Source organism: Gorilla gorilla, chromosome 1 (genome assembly GCF_029281585.2).
Source record: "Gorilla gorilla gorilla isolate KB3781 chromosome 1, NHGRI_mGorGor1-v2.1_pri, whole genome shotgun sequence".
In the NCBI taxonomy this organism is placed as follows: Eukaryota; Metazoa; Chordata; class Mammalia; order Primates; family Hominidae; genus Gorilla; species Gorilla gorilla.
In genome coordinates this window covers 142,314,949-142,333,251 of record NC_073224.2, presented here as the reverse complement: position 1 = coordinate 142,333,251, position 18,303 = coordinate 142,314,949, and the positions used below count along the sequence as shown (strand labels likewise).

At 34.2% G+C, this 18,303-nt stretch overlaps 1 protein-coding gene across 2 annotated transcripts in view; it reads right to left on the bottom strand.

The window, feature by feature from the left end:
- DPYD (dihydropyrimidine dehydrogenase) overlaps positions 1–18,303 on the bottom strand; it is an 841,965-nt gene that overhangs the window by 507,107 nt on the left and 316,555 nt on the right. For both annotated transcript variants that reach the window (XM_031002041.3, XM_055373871.2), the window contains 2 exons: positions 7,234–7,341; positions 5,392–5,561 (listed from right to left, as the gene is read on the bottom strand). In XM_031002041.3, coding sequence (XP_030857901.3) covers positions 5,392–5,561; positions 7,234–7,341 — 278 coding nt within the window. The remainder of the gene's footprint in view (positions 1–5,391; positions 5,562–7,233; positions 7,342–18,303) is intronic.

The window sequence follows — 18,303 nt, the reverse complement described above, 5'->3', positions numbered from 1 at the left end:
AGCAAGACTCCATCTCCAAAAAAAAAAAAAAAAAAAAAATGCATGTTTAGCCATAAGAAATTGATGACAAAACTATCCATAGACATAGCTTTAACATGGTCCTTTGACATTAAAAATATCTGAGAAGACGCCTATAGGTCATGCCACAAAAATGATCTATTATGGGGTATGCTGTGTGGTGATGGAAAAAATCAGGTAAAAGGCACATTCTTTTAAACGTTGTGCTATTTCAAAGTTGTAGTACCAGATGAAGAAAAATTTGACAAACAGACTGAGTAATCCGGTATTGTTATTTTTCTAATTAAAATAATAAAGTAGCATTAATTATCAAAACAGTTAACCCTCTCAATAGCTAAAATATGTAAAAACTGACATATCAAAGTTAAATCAGTTACCATTTTGACAAACAAACAAAGGGAAGCTAAGGCGTCCCAGGGGTAGCATGCAGGCCCCATAAAAATGTAGCAGAATTAAAGATCAATCGTGTTTTGCTCCTATTGGAAAATTGAATATGTGAATAACAGATCTTTGAAATATACTTTGTGTGTGGGATTGTGCTATTAAAAGTAAATTTGAAACCATCCTCTTCTCGGTAATAATTAATAAGAAATATAAAGTCCTTCTCTAACCTTATCCTTTAAATTTATCAACTCTAGCAGGTCTGTTGAGTTCTGACCTTCATGCCTCCTTTTAGGGATTCCCAACTGCCTAAAGCATCCTTGCAGTTCTATCTGATCTGTCAACAGCTTTTAATACCAGCATTTTGGGGGATTCTGTTATCCTGTGAAATTTAATCTCACCTATTTAAGCTTGCAGAAAGTACTGGAGGGAATTATTAACAGATTTTCCCTCATCTTCTTAGAGGATAGTGCTGAGTGATTGGCTGGTTTCCCTAAGGACCCATGGCTGAGAAGCGCTAGTTTGTCAGTAGCATCCTATTTAGCATGTGTGCAAGGCCACAAGGGAGCTGGAAAGACACTTGGAATCAGAATTACATCAATATGCTGATGATGCCTGCATATCTTCATTTCTATATCCTTTAGTATTAATGCTTTCTTAGCCAAGATGGAAAGTACCTCCACACAGCACACTGTTTGTGACTCTAATTAGACAGCTGGAAAGCATGTTGATGATACATCAGAGCAGTGGACCAGCAACCTCAGCATCACAAGGAAACTTGTTAAAAATGCAAATTCTCAGACCCACCCCAGACTTACTGAATCAGCAACTCTAGGGACAAGGCCCAGCAATCTGTGTTTAACAAGCCCTCTAGGTGACTTAATGCACCCTAAAGTTTGAAAACCTCTACATTAGAGAAATGGGATGTGTTTGTCACTAAAGTGTCTATTGGATGATGTCTCCTACTTTTGTGGATTAAAACATTCCTGAGTCTAACCATACAGTTCTTGGTTACTAACCACATAATATACATGGTCTCAAACAATTCCATGTGTATGGTTAAGCTTTGTGCCCCCACTCAATTCTCATTTTGAATTGTAATCCCCATAATCCCCACCTGTCAAGGGAGAATCATGGGGGTGGTTCCCCCATGCTGTTCTCATGATGGTGAGTGAGTTCTCACAGATCTGATGATTGTATAAGTGGCTCTTATCTTTTTGCTCAGCACTTCTCCTTCCTGCCACCTTGTGAAGAAGGTGCCTTGGTTTCCGCCATGATCGTAAGTTTCCTGAGGCCTCCCCAGTCATGCTGAACTGTGAGTCAATTAAACCTCTTGCCTTTATAAATTACCCAGTCTCGGGCAGTTCTTCACAGCAGTATGAAAATGGACTAATACACCATGTGAAATGTAACTGGCTTCTGTCATAATTCATATTTGTCACTAAAGGATAAGTAAACTTCATATTGTTCTGTATTTCCCTCACTCAGAGATTGAGAATTAGACTGCACCATCAGACATATACATGCTGACATGCCTAATGGTGAGGCATTTTACTGACAAACCATGCTATTTCCAAATTACACCCAAGAGTCCATGACCATTAAATAACACACATATTTGACGACATCTCTAAATGTCCCTGTCCCTCAATCTTCACTGACTCTAAAGAAACCAAATGTGGCTTAAGTTTTTACTAGGGGAGACAGTGAAGGAGAAAGAAGACAATTACTCAAGAAATTAGGGCCAATATTAAATTCTTCATATTGGCTAAAAATTATGTGATAGACCTAACCTTTTAAAACCTGTATCTTAAAGTAGATACATGATATTGGACCTGTACTCTCCTGACTTTCCAATTTCATGAGTGTTAGCACTGTAATATTTTGGCTCCTCTTTTGATGTATACAAAACCAAGCAATGGCCATAAAGGATTAACACTGAAACTTCTGTGAATGCCAAAAGTTCCCAATCCTTACATGGTATTACCCCTGGTAAGCAAATCAATCCTGAAAACTTTGCATAATCTAATCATATATTACTTATTATTCCATCTCTCCAAGAAATTTTGCCTATAATTATGAGATGAACCTTCAAAGGCCTACTGTTATAATATTTATCTAACTTGGAAGGTATTAACCCATGTAATGCTAGAAAGCCTTTGGTGCTGATTCCCTCCAGTAAATATTCATTCCACAATTATTTGTTGAATCTTTTATAGGTAGCACCCAATGTGCTAAACAGGCGGAAGGTAAAAGTGACCCAGAGAGATGATCATGGCCCTTTCTCTCATGAAGCTCAAGGTCAACTAGTTTTAATATCATATAAAAATTTGGTTAATTGTAAGCTAATAATAAAATAATTCAAACAATCAAACATTTGTTCTTCTAGTTTTAATTAAGACCAGACCCATTTGAGTTCTACTAAGCTCTACTGCAGGCAGGTTACCTATTATCTCAAGGATCTGTTGCTTCTCAACACTTTGGTAATCAAGTTTCAGGCAGCTGAGCTCTGGCCTTCCAAGGTGCTATGCCTCTACTCTGATCCTGTGCTTCTTGTAATCTACTCACATTAACCAATAGCTCACTCTTTTACTTAGCCCCTGATTAGCCTCTCTGCTTCTGATGCCACTCCACTATAGTCAATTCTCAACAGAGTAGCCATTTTAAAATTTAAATCAGAGCTTGGCACTTCTCTGTTCAAAGCAGCCCAGTGATTTTTCTCTTTCAATGAGAGTAAAAGCTAAAGGTCTTATGAATGCCTACAATACATAATCCGGTCGGCCACATTCTGTCCTCTCTTACTCTATTCTGATGATACTGGAGTTTTTTCTATTCCACAAATCCAGAAGACTTCCACAATAAAGGGTGAAGCCATTTAGCTTGCCATGGAATGTTTATCTCCTGGATGCCTAGTTTCCCTCAATTTCCTCATCTCTTTGTTCAAAAATCATCTAATCGGAGAGGTCTTCCAGGGCCACCCTGTTTAAAATGGCAAACCCTGCCTTCTCTTCCACCATTATCCTCCTCTCTCACACACTCATTATACTCCTATATTAATTTTTCTCCACAGTTCTAATTACTTTTCAATATACTATTTATGTGACAGTTTATTTGTTTAATTATTGGGTATCTTCTGTCACTAGGTACAAATTCCATGAGGGCATGAAATTCTAACTGGTTTGCTGACTGTTGTATCTAAGTTGCCCAGAACAATACCTGGTACATAATAGATGTTCAATAAATGTAGTTTTAATAAATGAATGAATGAATGAATAAATAAATTCATACCGCTACCTTCTTCTTATCTGGTCTCAGTTTGTTTGTGTCTTAGTTCTACCTAAGACAGAAGAAATAACCACCATTCATTTCCAGTGACCCTTGCAAATGGAAGATGACTATGATATAAAATGTGAAGTAAATTGATACTGCCAATCAGTGTCATCTTCCCCTTCCAACCCTCAAGAAGTCACCTTTGGTAATGAAACTTTTCTAACATTGGAATCAGAAGGATAAGACTTAATATTTAAAATGTTTAGTTCAAAACCTATTTCTCAAGTACAAACTATGTGCCAGGTCCTGTGCTATGCACAGGAATACAAAGATCAAAATGTTTCTATGTGTAAAAAAAAACCATGATTACACTAATTATTGCCTAACACTGCATTCCAGGAAGAAAAAAAAAACCTATGATCATAAAACTACCTTGGATTTTATAGAAAAGTCTAAAAAGGGTAGATAGGATGGAGAAAAGTCCAGACAATAAACATGGAATTTGAAACTCAGCCATGAACCAATGGTGACCCTGATATTTTGGTAAGATTAATTTGTAATGTGGGTAATCTACATATGACAAATTACCTATTGACTACAGCTATAATTCTTGCCTAGTATAGAGGCTCCAAACACATTCAGGCATTCCGAAGTAAGTCAAGTTCATAATACTGATTTGATTAAAATGAGTAATTTATCTTTCTATAAATACATTTGGTTCTTGTTCTCAGAACTAATATTCTTTATAAGGTATTATATTTCTCTAACAGCATTAAAATTTGAGAAGTGTGTAGTACATGTAAATAGCTGATACCTCACCCAAGACTACTCCCCAGTCACTGGTAAGAATGAAATGATTTTAAACATGTTATTATTACTATTTTTCTGAGACAGAGTCTCTCTCTGTCACCCAGGCTGGAGTGCAGTGGCACGATCTGGGCTCCCTGCAAGCTCCGCCTCCCGGATTCACACCATTCTCCTGCCTCAGCCTCCTGAGTAGCTGGGACTACAGGCGCCCACCACCACGCCTGGCTAATTTTTTTGTATTTTTAGTAGAGACGGGGTTTCACCGTGTTAGCCAGGATGGTCTCGATCTCCTGACCTTGTGATCCGCCGGCCTCAGCCTCCCAAAGTGCTGGGATTACAGGCGTGAGCCACCACGCACAGCCAAACATGTTATTTTTAGTGTGCTAACTAACTACTAATTTTGAGTAGTGCTTATATTAGAGCACTTTAAAAATATACATGACACCCTTTTCTTTCTATTTGCTTCACAAATAATGAACTGACTGAAAGTATGACCAAGGTATACATCTTAGAATGCAGTTTGTAAATTGGCTTATGGAAAATTCCGTATGTGTTTTATTACCACATTCTTCTAATATGCATACATTTTGTGAAGAGTACCTACTATTCAGGATATGGAAGACTTAGCACTTTACATTGTTACTAGTTACATAGAATACATTTCAAGCATATTAACACTAACAAGAAGCACTTGAGTATTGACAAAGATTAAATTTCTCATTTTACCCAAATCAGTATTACCAATTTTCTTTTACTTGGAATGTCTGAATTAGAAAAGAAACAATTATGTGTAGCCCTGAAATTTTTAAACTTGAATTTGACAATTTCAACATTCTAGCGATTTAAACATTAACAGTTTCATCTCCTAAAATCTGTTGGAGTACAACTCCATATTTTCTGATGGTTCCATTTTACCTCCTCAGGGACAGCTCTTATATTAACAAAGCCTTTTCTGAAGACGATGAACACACGGCGAGCTCCACAACGTAGAGCGGATGTTGCACAGTCAAAGGCAGTGTCTCCAGCTCCAAGTACAATCACGACTCCCCGTATCGATGGCAATGGAGAGTGACAGGCGCACATTCCTGAATGATGAAAGGAAAACCCCATTTTCAAGTAGAGAAACCATTTCTGCATGACAGCTCAAAAGATACTTGTACTCAAAGCAGTGTAAAATTGCATCTTGCAGTTTTCCAGGATGAAGTGTCACTATCAAATTATTCTGCTTCATTGAAAGACAGTTTTATTCCCATTTCAAAAATATGCTCATATATGTAATTTCATAGTCAGTATCTTTAGTTTCTTTTTTCTTCTAGGATTCCTACAACACATTTTGAGAAGTTTAGGTCATAACAGACTGGAATCAATCAATTAAAACTCTCTTCATCAAAATTGTGATATCTATCTTTAACTCAGCATAATTTTCTTTTTGCTAGAAGAAAAAAGTGATCCTTATGATCTGTGTTAACGGTTTGCAATATTTCATTATAATACTTTTTTATATATTACCTTATATAATTTCTAACACATACTTCTGTTATGTATTTTGTTAACTTTGAATATTAACGTGCTGAATAAGTGTCTTTTATGTAACTGAAGAATTTCTGAGAACTATTTTCTTGAAATAGTTCAAATAAATCTTTCTCCCTTTCACTGCTTTCCTCTGGTTTTGTTTGTGAAATTGGGCAGTAAAAGAAATATGACTTTCTAAGCATCCATTTCTCAAGGTCATCTCTATTAAGATTTGCTGTCCATATGAAGATCCTTGTAAAAAAAGTAAAATGCAAGTATTCCTTATGTGTTAGGTAGCAGTGTATAATAAGATTAAATAAAACTGTTCATAAGATAAATTACTATAATTTTTAAAATGGTACCAAGAATAGAATAAACCTATAATTTCAATAAGTGTAATCATTTTGCTTGGAAGATTTTGTATTTGGGACACTCTGTAATTTTCAAATACAAGCTAGGTGCACTATGACCTTCCTCAGAAAGGGTTTCAGACATACAAACATCCAGTTCTACTGAGAGGGAGAAGGTGGAGAGGGTATGCATCTTTAGCTGTAAACTTCTGAAGAATAATTTAATATAGAAAGTTTCTTACTGTTTTAAGTCCTGGGAGAAGCATAAAAGTTTGTATCATTTCTACATGTAATTAATGTAGGAATAGCTGTGGCTCAGACCTCTTTAAAAATATACGTTTGAAGGATTTAGATTATCTGACTTTGGATAAAATATTACAATTTTCCCCAAAGACAATGACTCTGGTCAGGCCAAAGCAAGGTACAACCTTCATTCAGGTGGTTCTTCTTGGGGTGTATAAAGTGATAGGGTGTCTATCAAAGTATTTTATTTTAACTTCATAAAATTACTGTTTAAGAGAAGACAGTCAATCTTTCTGCCTGCGTAGATACAAATCATGTAAGATATGTGACGATTCATGCCATTTCTTTGAAAAACATCTTCCAATGTTTGTTAAGGACTGGCTTACCTTGAAACAATTTTTTATGATGTAGTTTAGACATATATATTATACTGAAAATTCCTTACGATGATACTTTATTGGAAGAATGAACAAACAGATGATTCTGGCAAACTGTTATACCTGGCCTTTTTTTTTTTAAATTTTACATTTGGGTCTTAGGCAAGGTTGGGTGTGAGAGCTGAACAATGTGCTGCTGAGCTTGATTTTGATATTAATTTATAATAAATAAAATAGCATACTCACTATTAAGCATAAAAGACAATATGTTATACCTGCTTTACTGCCTTTGGCTACCAGTGGCAAAAAGTCTTTGGATGTGTAAAACCCCTGGTCCTGCGTCAGGCCTTGGAAGATGGCATCTTTATTGGGCTCTGGCAAACCTAAGTAATCAAATTTATAAAATATCATTAGCAGGAGAAGGGGCTTTTCCTATTAGATATTAAAACAAAAAAGAAAATTTTAATCTTTGAAATAATGTCATTCTTAGAGGAAAACATCTGTAAGCAAATCAATATAAAATGTACATAATACAGTCTAACGGATCTCAGAGTATATCATGTATATCTTTAATATATAACCAAGTACACATCGTAAATCACACATTAATGTATACCTATAAATATATGGAAACATATGTATATACACACATTAACATATATAACATTACAGGAAAAATCAGGTTATATTCTTGCCTCATATCATAAATAAGTCAGTTTCAGCTACATTAAAGTACTAAATATAAAAAAAGTTAAAAATGGGTACATATTTATCTAATTCCTGAATAAGTAAAATCATTTCTTTTTTAATGAAGGAAAAAAATTAAAGGAAAAAACAATGTATTTTGCCACAATAATTCAACCACTGCTAAATTTCAAAAATATAAATGAATTAAAATGAAAATTATTAACCAAGAAGATGTTTTAATAATTAAATGTCTTTACTGTATAAATTCTCAAAATCAGTAAGGAACATATTAGCTTTTCAATGGAAACATAAAGAATAATAAAAATTGGGAGAAGAAAAAATATAAATCACCTATAAGCACTAAAAATATTAACTCCATTAAGTCATTAAACTGCAAATTAAAAGAATAAAATTGTAACTTCTCTATAAGAAGAAAAATATTTAAGAAAATTAAACTATACACCAAGGGTAGACATGGAACTTGTCATACTCTTTCGGTGGAAATATACATTGGTGTTCAATATCTAGAAAATAGTCTTAAATCTATCTTAAGAAAATACTGACACATGCAAATAAAGGTTTAATGCACAAAAATGATTAATACAGAAAGAGGAAAATAAGATGAGAGAGTACCAGAATGTCAGGTAAATGAAGAAATTAGTTTTACCATATAAAAGAAAAAGACAACAGAACGAATATTTGAGAAATATGGTATAAGACTGTAATCAAAATACAGTCTTAAACAAACCTGCAGGATTCAAAACTCTGTATAGTATAATTCAAATTTTGTAAAAAAATGTATTAATATAAACCATGTAATCTAAACAGAAGATCATTTAGAGTGGTGGTATTAAGGATATTCCAATTTTTATTATTTCCTTATTTTCCAAATTTTCTACATTGTACATATATCAACTATAAATTAGTAAATTCTTACCAAAACTTTGAAAGGAAAATAAATAGCAGACTAAATTTTTTTCCAAAGTGTAAATGAAGCAAATCTTATAGCAGTCACCCCATCCAAGGCAAGTAGAGAAATAATTCATCTCAATTCCATAAATGCAGGGGAAAACACGTAGTTTTATTTTATTACTAAGACTCATTCTACCAATGGGTCATTCTAGAGAGGCAGGAGTTTATTTTACAATGAAATGAAGGGCAATGGACATTTGCTGGTAGATACAGAGTAATAAGCATAGCCCAAGGATGACATTTGTTATATGAGATAAGGTGGGTGCCATATCTGATCTGAAAGCTGAAGGTTTCTGTGGGTTGCCTGTAATCAGCAATAAACCACCATTGTCTCTTCAGATTAAACAAAACATTTTTCTTCCCCATCCAGCACCCCCTGAATCTCCTTTTCCATAACATTTGCTCATAAATGATTTTAAAAGACCTTTTGCTTTCAAAATGATTTCCATTATGTAGTAGCATAGTTAGGGGAGCCACCTCACCTGCCTTTGCCTCAGCTTCTCTGTAAAGGAAATGGGGATAAGACTGTTTCTCCCTTTTATGACATAAAAAGGTATATTAGTAACAGAAACGATTATATAAATGTGTGGCCATTTATGTGATTCTTTTAGAAAACCTGGGTTGGAGGGATGGGGTTGGTAAAATAGCTGAATATGTTCTTGAAGGCTCTCTAATGACAAAATGATTCCTTCTGAAACCTGTTAAAAGAAGACTGAAGTTAGGTCTACATTTGACTATTCAAACCAACATATACATAAGCTACATATAATTAGCCTTTTCTTTCCAGTTTATTTAGCCACACCCCAGGTCACACATAGGGCCTCAAGGTCCACGGAGCCCTCCTCCTCCACCTGGGTGACAGGTCATCCCTTCTGGCCAGGGACAGTGCATCTGAAGGTCTCCATGTGGACACTTTGATAGTCTATGCTAATCATAGTGCTGTGGGATGATCAGAAGCAGGGATTTTGTCACTAGACAGACTTTGCTATGAGTCCTTCCTCTCTCATTTACCACTTCTGTGGTATTGTATAAGTTCCTGTGAATCCTGTGAAGGTTAGGGTTAGATGTCAACTTGGCTAGGCTATAACACCCGTTAGTCAATCAAACACTAAGGTAGGTGTTGCTGGGAAAGCCTTTTGTTGATGTGATTAATATCTACAACCACTTGACTTTAAGGAGATTGCCTCAATAATGTGGGTGGGCCCTATCCAATCAATTAATCAAAAGGCCTTAAGAACAAAATTGTGGTTTCCCTGAGGAAGGAGAAATTCTGTCTTAAGTCTGCACAATCAGCTCCTACTTGGGAGTTCCAGTCTCCTGTCCTGCGCTAAGGAGTTGGACTTACCAGCTCCCACAATTAAATAGCCCAATTCCCTAAAATAAGTCATCTCTATCTACCCATCTGTCCGTCCTACTAATTATGTTTTTCTGGAGAACCCTGAAATTGAGTTTCTTAATTTGATCTGATTTTCCACTACTTCATTTCTAAAAACAGAGATAATAATTCTACTTCTCTCATGGATGTGAGATTTTTAAAAAATGTTAAAAAATATTACAAAATTATGAAAATATTAAAAATATATCCATATGGATAAACCATACATATAATTGAGAGCTGGCACATCGTGAATACTCATTAAACATTACTATTAATATTAAGATAGGTTTATTCTGTAATTTATCAATTATTTCATACTTCATATTGCATGGCAAGGAAAGAATAAAAACTTAAATAAAAATAAAGTATTAAACCTTAGCATATGTAAATCAAGTTCCACAAAGAAAGAAAAATGAGGCAACCTTAAGTGAAATATGAAAGAAAATGAAACTTGCAAATAGTCATCTATCAAAGGAAGACTTCTCTGAGAGTAGGTCGCATATTAATAAATAAGGTATGTGTCTATACTAGGATGATTTCAAAATGACACTGAAATGACTTTTTAATTCACCTTTCAGTGTGAAAAAGAGAGTTTATGAATAAAGATGAATTGACAAAGATTTGACAAACAAAACAGTTCAGCGTAGTAGATATGTATAGTCTTTGTCTTTCAAGGAGGCCGGATAGTTTGTTTCTTTAGAATAGTTATTGAAGTTTTTGGTGTTTTAGCATGCATTTATACAAAGGAACACCTCCTTAAGAAGTATTTTTAAATGGTGATTTTCACGTTCTCTGAAAAAGAAGGGACGGAGGGAGGGAAGGAGGGAGGGAGGGAGGAACGAAGGAAGGAGGGAAGGATCCTGCTTATGTTACAGAAAATTTAAATTAACTTTTATTGACTACAGACACTACTCTAAATGCCTGGCCCCCAGGTGATTATTATATAACTCATTTTAATTCTCAAAATAATTGTATGAGACAACTGATGTTATTATCCACATTTTAAATATGAGGAAATTGAGGCATATAGGGATTAAGTAACTCACTGAAGGATCACAGAACATGTAAGCAGCAGCGCCAATTTCTAACATGGACACTGGTTGTAGAGTCTATGTTATGAGTTCAAAATGGCTGCCTTTTTCATGTGTAAGGTTATAACTAGGCCAGGTTATAATGTGAAGCTACATAACCAGTCCTATCTAAAGTAATCATTCAACATGTATGTATTAAGTTTCTCTACAAGGCTGCAGATATGCATACCTCACAGGATGTGTCTGCAGCCAGGTTCCAATCTAGTGACAGAGAAAGGACTGGCTGCTTCTCTTGTCGGCATTTTTGTTTTGTGATTATTTTCTCCAGTACAATCCCTTTCTGAAATGTTTTCCTTCTTAAGTGAATTCCTCTTGGGTATATCCTGGTTATTTTTCACTATTTGATATTCTTTGAAATGTGTATCCTTGCTTTGTTGCCAAAGCACCTGCCTCTGGAACAACTACAGAATAAATAACAGCAGTATATATAGTAAATTCTTTCCTTGTGCTCACATAAAGTTTTGCACAACTTCAGTTAACATGAACAAGATATTAGATGTTCTGTTACATATTAAAATCTAGGAAGTAATAAAAGAGAAAAAAAAAAGCTTTTAAGGCTTTGCTTTCATAGCTATGGTAGGGTATGTTTAAGAATTACTCAGATTCTGTAATGTTTGCTTGTGTTACTTCACCAAGCCACTTGTTTAGTGTTAACTGAATGATGCAAGCATTTGTGTGATGCTTCCTGTTCTTGAAAGGATTCACCTGAATGACAGCTAAGCCATCATGAGAAAGACAGTCATCTTTGGAGATAGACTCACAAATCCCAGGTGTGAAGAAGATAGCACAGACCACAGAGAAACTACCTCAGGTCCCTGGCCAAAGGCTGTGGCTCACAGAAATGGGTGATGCTGGCCAGTCACGGTGGCTTCTGCCTGTAATCCCAGCACTTTGTGAGGCCAAGGTGGGTGGATCACTTGAAGTCAGGAATTTGAGATCAGCCTGACCAACATGACGAAAACCCATCTCTACAAAAAAAAAAAAAAAAAAAAAAAAAAAAAAAAAAAAATTAGGCGGGCGTGCTGGCTCATGCCTGTAATCCCAGCTATTCCAGAGGCTGAGGCACAAGAATCGCTGCACCTGGGAGGCAGAGGTTGCAGTGAGCTGAGATCGCACCACTGCACTCCAGCCTGGGTGACAGAGTGAGACTCTGTCTCAAAAAAAACAAAAACAAATGGACAATGCTCTAGTATACTGAACTTTATAGGAACACCAATTCTTATTATTTCACACAGGTGCTTTTTCAATAAGACTTTGGTAGACAAATAAAACAACACTGATTGTGTCACTACTCTCAAGTTTTCTGGATGAGATCAGCAAAATGTAGCTGATGGCAAAAACCGTAAGTTTTTCACCTTCCAAAGTACTTTTGTATGTGAGATCTCACATGTTATGTTACTCAGTCCTTATTTTCTAATGCTGGCTTGGGAAATGGTGCTGCATTAGGGACAGTATTAAAATATACAGATTAAACATGTATTTATGGAATAAACCAGGCTAACTTCCCCCTCTGTCTTAGTAAAAGAAAAATCCATGTAACAACTTTTGTCTTTATTTTTGTTTATTACATCTTATAAAATATCTTAAGGCCGACTGACCTATTTGTACAATTATTTGTAAACAGTATACTGGATAAGACTGAAAACTCTGAAGTCAGACTTCCTGCATTAGAATTCTAGTTCTAGCACTTACTAGCCATTATGACCTTGGCCAAATAAATTACACTTTCTGGGCAACAGCTTCCTCATCATAGGACTGTTGGGAGAATTAACACAAAAAACATGTATATAAAGCTCTTTGCATAGCTGTAAAATAAATGTTTCCTTTAATTTTCACTTGCTTCCTTAAAGCCTTTGTTTGACTTAATGAAATGATACGTTTGAGTAGATATAAGTTAAATGATCATCTAATCCATGACATACACAGTTTATATTATTACACATTTAAGTGGTCAGTATTGGATAGGTAGTATCACAGTCCACGAAACGTAGCATCTTTGGCTAAAATGGAAGGATGTAGCCACATAAGAGTATTATTCTAACTTCATTCATTCTATAGACTACAATGAACTCCAGCTACATGTGCATCAAAACAAGGAAAGTATTAACAGCAAGATAAAGCCCACTCCTGTTCAAAGTGTCATTCAAATTGGAGCATTAAGAACAAAATCATGTCTCAGACAGCATTGACCTAGGGTCTAAAGAACTGGGTTCTAATCTCATTATTTCCATTTTCTAACTGTAATTGAATAAAATTGCTTAATCCTGTGGCTTTCAAACTCCTTGATTTTAGAATGCAGACAACTCTGCTTACTATACAGGGTTCTTCTGAAAATTAGGTAGAAAAGTGCACATAAAGCATGCTGGTAAATCTAAAATAACATTAAAATGTAAGTCATTATTACTGTCTTCGGTAAAATATAAAAACTATGGGGGAAAAGGCTTACATGATAAAGAGATTCATAATAAACACTTTCAAATAAAGAAGATACTGCAAATTAATCATAAGCCATTTGGGTGGCTGTATACAGGATGTGTAAAAGTAGGTAGAAAATCATAAATATATGCATCTATGTATATATATATGTTTATATATGTATTAGAGAAGATAAGCTATTCCTGATTCAAGCCCAAGCAGTTGAGATTACAATATGGAAGTAAAATATTCCTTTCAAATGTCTAACTAAGCATGTCGCAATTCCACAATGGATTATAAAGTGTTTCATCTGTCACTTAAAGATCACTCAAAGGATTTATGTCTTATTTCTAAGGGACAATAGTGCCATATGGGTTATCATTCTAGGATCTATATATTGATGAGAAAGAGAATAGATCAATGATGGCCTATTGTGGTTCTTTTCTCAATAAAACTCCCCATTTTCTTCCCGATGTGCTGCTGTAAATGCGTTTACTACTGAGTGTTCAGAGAGAATTCAGAAAAAAATGGAGTGATTCAATATAACACATATGAAATTAGATCACCATGCATCACAATAATATTCATTTCATTGATTTTTGAAATCCCCATTAAACATCTGTTTCATATAACTGCTGTCTATACTCTTTCTCTAAATGTGACCACACACATTAATTGTGTGTATCACCCAATTGGTTAGAGAATAACAAGAAGATTTTAAAAAATGTTATGAATGGAGACACCATTTAAATAATATTTTTTCCCATTACACAAGATTTTTTTGTAAACCAGCACATAACAATAAGTCCAGAACCAAGTGGATTACTGAGTATTATTATATCATTTTGAAAATCTGATACATGCTGAATTTCTCTTTGTATTTAATGTATAAAACAGTACAATTTTAAAAAGCACTAGAAAAGAGAATAAAACAACCAAAGAATTTTTATGAAGTTATAGTATTTCAATTGGCTTCTATACTTCATGTAGAAAATACACAAATTCTATCGTGCCAATGTAATTACTTCATCTAACTTCATGTTAGAACTTACTATCAGACTTCAATTTAGAATATCTACAGGTGAGAAAGGATGTGAACATATTCTTTATAACAAAGCAATGAATGTATTAAGAAGTACAAGTACACATATGAAATGAATTGAATTTGAGTGGTTGAAATTCTTATAGAGGATTTTTTATCTGTAATAAATGTCCAGTGATTTAATATAAACATAATGAGAATATGGGTTCACCATGCATTTTTGGTCTCATACTTTTTACTTCCTTTATACATTTGGAAGAAATACATAGATTTTATTTTGTTTAACAAAATTATGGCTTTCTTTACAGAGATGGATAAAATATCCTTGAGTATATTGTACTTTTATAACAGATCATGTCTGTATTAGGATCTGTTGCATCTTTTCTTCTATCTATAGGACATTATGACACAATGAGAACAACAAACCCTTTGGACAAAAAAAAAGAAGTACTTTTTTCTTCATTATTATTTTATAATATTGCAATTTGCTTATAATTAGTAGAAGTTATTGTAATAATTGAAATTATACTTTAATATAAGCATTTGGTTTAGTTAAAACATTTCTAGAAAAGATGTTAATGTAACTTCATATTTCAGCCATAAAATTATCCTCATTACTCTGCTTTATGGTATTATTTATTAAAGTATACTTTGTCTCTTGAGCCTTTTCTCTTCTCCTTTTCTTTATTTCCCTCCCTTCTATTTTCTCTGTTTCTTTTTCTCATTTGGCTTTTGCTATAAAACAATTTCCTTAAATTTTAATCCCCACATTGTGAAGTAAGGGTAAGCAAAAATCTCAAACAATACGCCTCAGGCAAAGATTTTTTTTCTTAATGATTGGAGTTCTTAGATAGTGTTAGGAAATTACTGTTTAGGACTGTGTAAGTACACTATATCCCAAAGTAAAGAAATCATTAATAATAAAATACTAAAAAGGAACAGTTATATTACAAAATAAATCTTCCAGGCTTACAAAGAAAACAAATTTGCAACAGCCACCTGCTGTGGAGATGAGGCAGTAATCTCAACAGCAGGAAATAAAAGGAAGGAGAGGAGAAAAATACAAAAGCACAGACATTAAAAAAGTAATTAAAACACTTATCTCCATCGACATACATAACGGAAAAAAACCCTCAACCAACCACCTAAAAACATACTCTATTGAACTGCACAGTAGGAAACAGCATTAAAGCTGCCACAATAAACACACATTCCGTAGAAGGAAGAAGACCCCTTTAAAAATGTAATATCAAAAGTATTATTAAGTGTTAATCACCAGTAAATATAACTCACATTCATTGTATTGTATTAGTTACTTTCTGGAAGGTGTTTTTAAAAATTGTACTTTTACATTTTTTACTCAGGTAAATTCTTAAACACAGGCACTGATAACCCCTTTATCAGTAACTGTTCTAGCAAATTATACAATCATATTGTGAGACTGAAATATTCTGTATTTGAAAAACTTTATGTAATAATTGTTAACATACCATGCATTTTGATAATGGCATTTAAACAGTTTCCTTTGAAGTAAACTAGCCTTTGCTATAGTACTGGAAAAAAATGAGGTGAAACACAATGTATGAGTTAGAGTCATGGATTAAAACGGAAATGAAAGCTAAGAATCGTTCTGAATTACTCATGTATGCTCTGGCCTTCAGAGCTCTGCAAAGTGAAACAATGCAAGACTGAGGAAGCAAGTGGCAGGCTTTAAAATAAAGAACATGTAGCAAACGCGCTTGTGACTCTCTTAGCTGCTGGAACTTGTTTTCTGCATCTATGTGATTTCTCCAGGCATATATGTGAAACGATGGAGAGCTGCTCAGTTCAGAAGGATATGATCTCTCTAATGAGCTCTTGGCTCTGTTACTTATATAGCTATAAATCCAAGCATAAATAATTAAACTTTAAGCCTCAGTTTCCTCATCTTTAAAATGAGAAGCTACAAAACCATATCTCCTTATAGAACTGTTACGTGGACAAGTAAGCATAAAATAGCTCTGTCATACTGAAATAATTTTATAGGTAGAAAATGTAATTCACATAGAAATTTGTCGTGCTACCATATAATTATTTTATCTTGTGATAATATTCACCGATCAGTGTTATTTCATTTTAATTCTGCATTTTCTTCTTTAAATGATAAACTTCTGTGCAAATTTATTTTATTTTACTCTAAGTCATTACTGTAATTTTATAAGTTTTCCAAAAAATTACTGTTCTCGATAGATTTTTACAAGAAATATGTTAGATATTAGAAAATATGAAATCATTTTCATGCATAAATATACTTGGAATATATTTAGTATTACTGTCATATTGCTGAGACTTAAAATCACAGTACTTTTCAGGAATTCAGAAAATTCCACAAGAAAATCACCTTCTAAAGGGCATTCTTGATGGATGCGCTTGGTCAACAATTCCAGAAACATGTTTGACCTTTTTGCACCTCAGTTTCTTCATCCATAAAATAGGTAAATCATCTAAAAATGGAGTTCTGGGCCTTGTCTGTGTTTTTTACAGACTCCAAGACTATATTAAAACAGAGTACCCTTTATAAGTATGCATTTTATTGTGTACAGAGGGCTCACACTTTTCATGACATTCTCCTAGGATCCTGTGACTCAAAAATAATTAAAAAATCACATTTCCCCACTCTAGCATTAAATCAATTACACTATACCATATCCAAATGTCTTTTCAAGTGTACAGACTATGGTTGAAAATGCCAAATGCACTGCAATTTTCCACATCTAACAATCACTACACACCTGTTCATAAAAGAAAGAATACCTGTTTATAAAAGAATTTGTAAGAATATTGGGTCCAGTGTAAGGGGAAGCAATAGTTTTTAACATCAGACATCCTTATGTTCATATCGATATGTGATATGGTTTGACTGTATCCCCACCCAAATCTCATCTTGAATTGTAATCTCTGTAATCCCCATAATTCTCACATGTTGTGGGAGGGAGCTGGTGGGAGGTAACTGAATCATGGGGGTGATTTCCCCCATGCTGTTCTCATGATAGTGAATGAGTTCTCATGAGATCTGATGGTTTTATAAGCATCTGTGATTTCCCCTGCTGGCACTCACTCCGTCCTGCTACCCTGTGAGTAAGGTGCTTGCTTCTCCTTTGCCTTCTGCCATACTGTAAGTTTCCTGAGGCCTCCCCAGCAATGTGGAACTGTGAGTCAATTAAACCTCTATCCTTTATAAATTATCCAGTCTTGGATATTTCTTCATAGCAGCATGAGAACCAACTAATATACTACTTCACTATAAATACTAGCTGTTTAACCTTGCATAATCACAATTATTTAAATTTTAAGTCTCAGTCTCAACTATAAAATCTGCTTTGCTGGGATATTAAATGAGATAATATATCTCAATAGTATGATAATTGCTTAGCATACTGACTGGCATATGGAAAATGTTAATAGATGAACTGATCTTGATGTACTTAAAACTTAAAAAATCTATTATTTTCATATGCATACCTTTCTTGATATTTTTTCTTCCTTGATATTTAACACAATTATTATATAAAACATCATAAAAAAAACTTTAACAACAATGAAAACTATGGACACTTTAAAACATTTAGTCCCAACTGAAATTACCTTGAGTATCGGTGATTAAGCATACAAAACTTGGCAGTTTCATTGTATAATCATTATATATCTAGTTCTGAAATTTTTGTTGCATAAAATTATTTTAAAATAGTCTATCGTATTCAACTTTTGGATTTGGAAACCA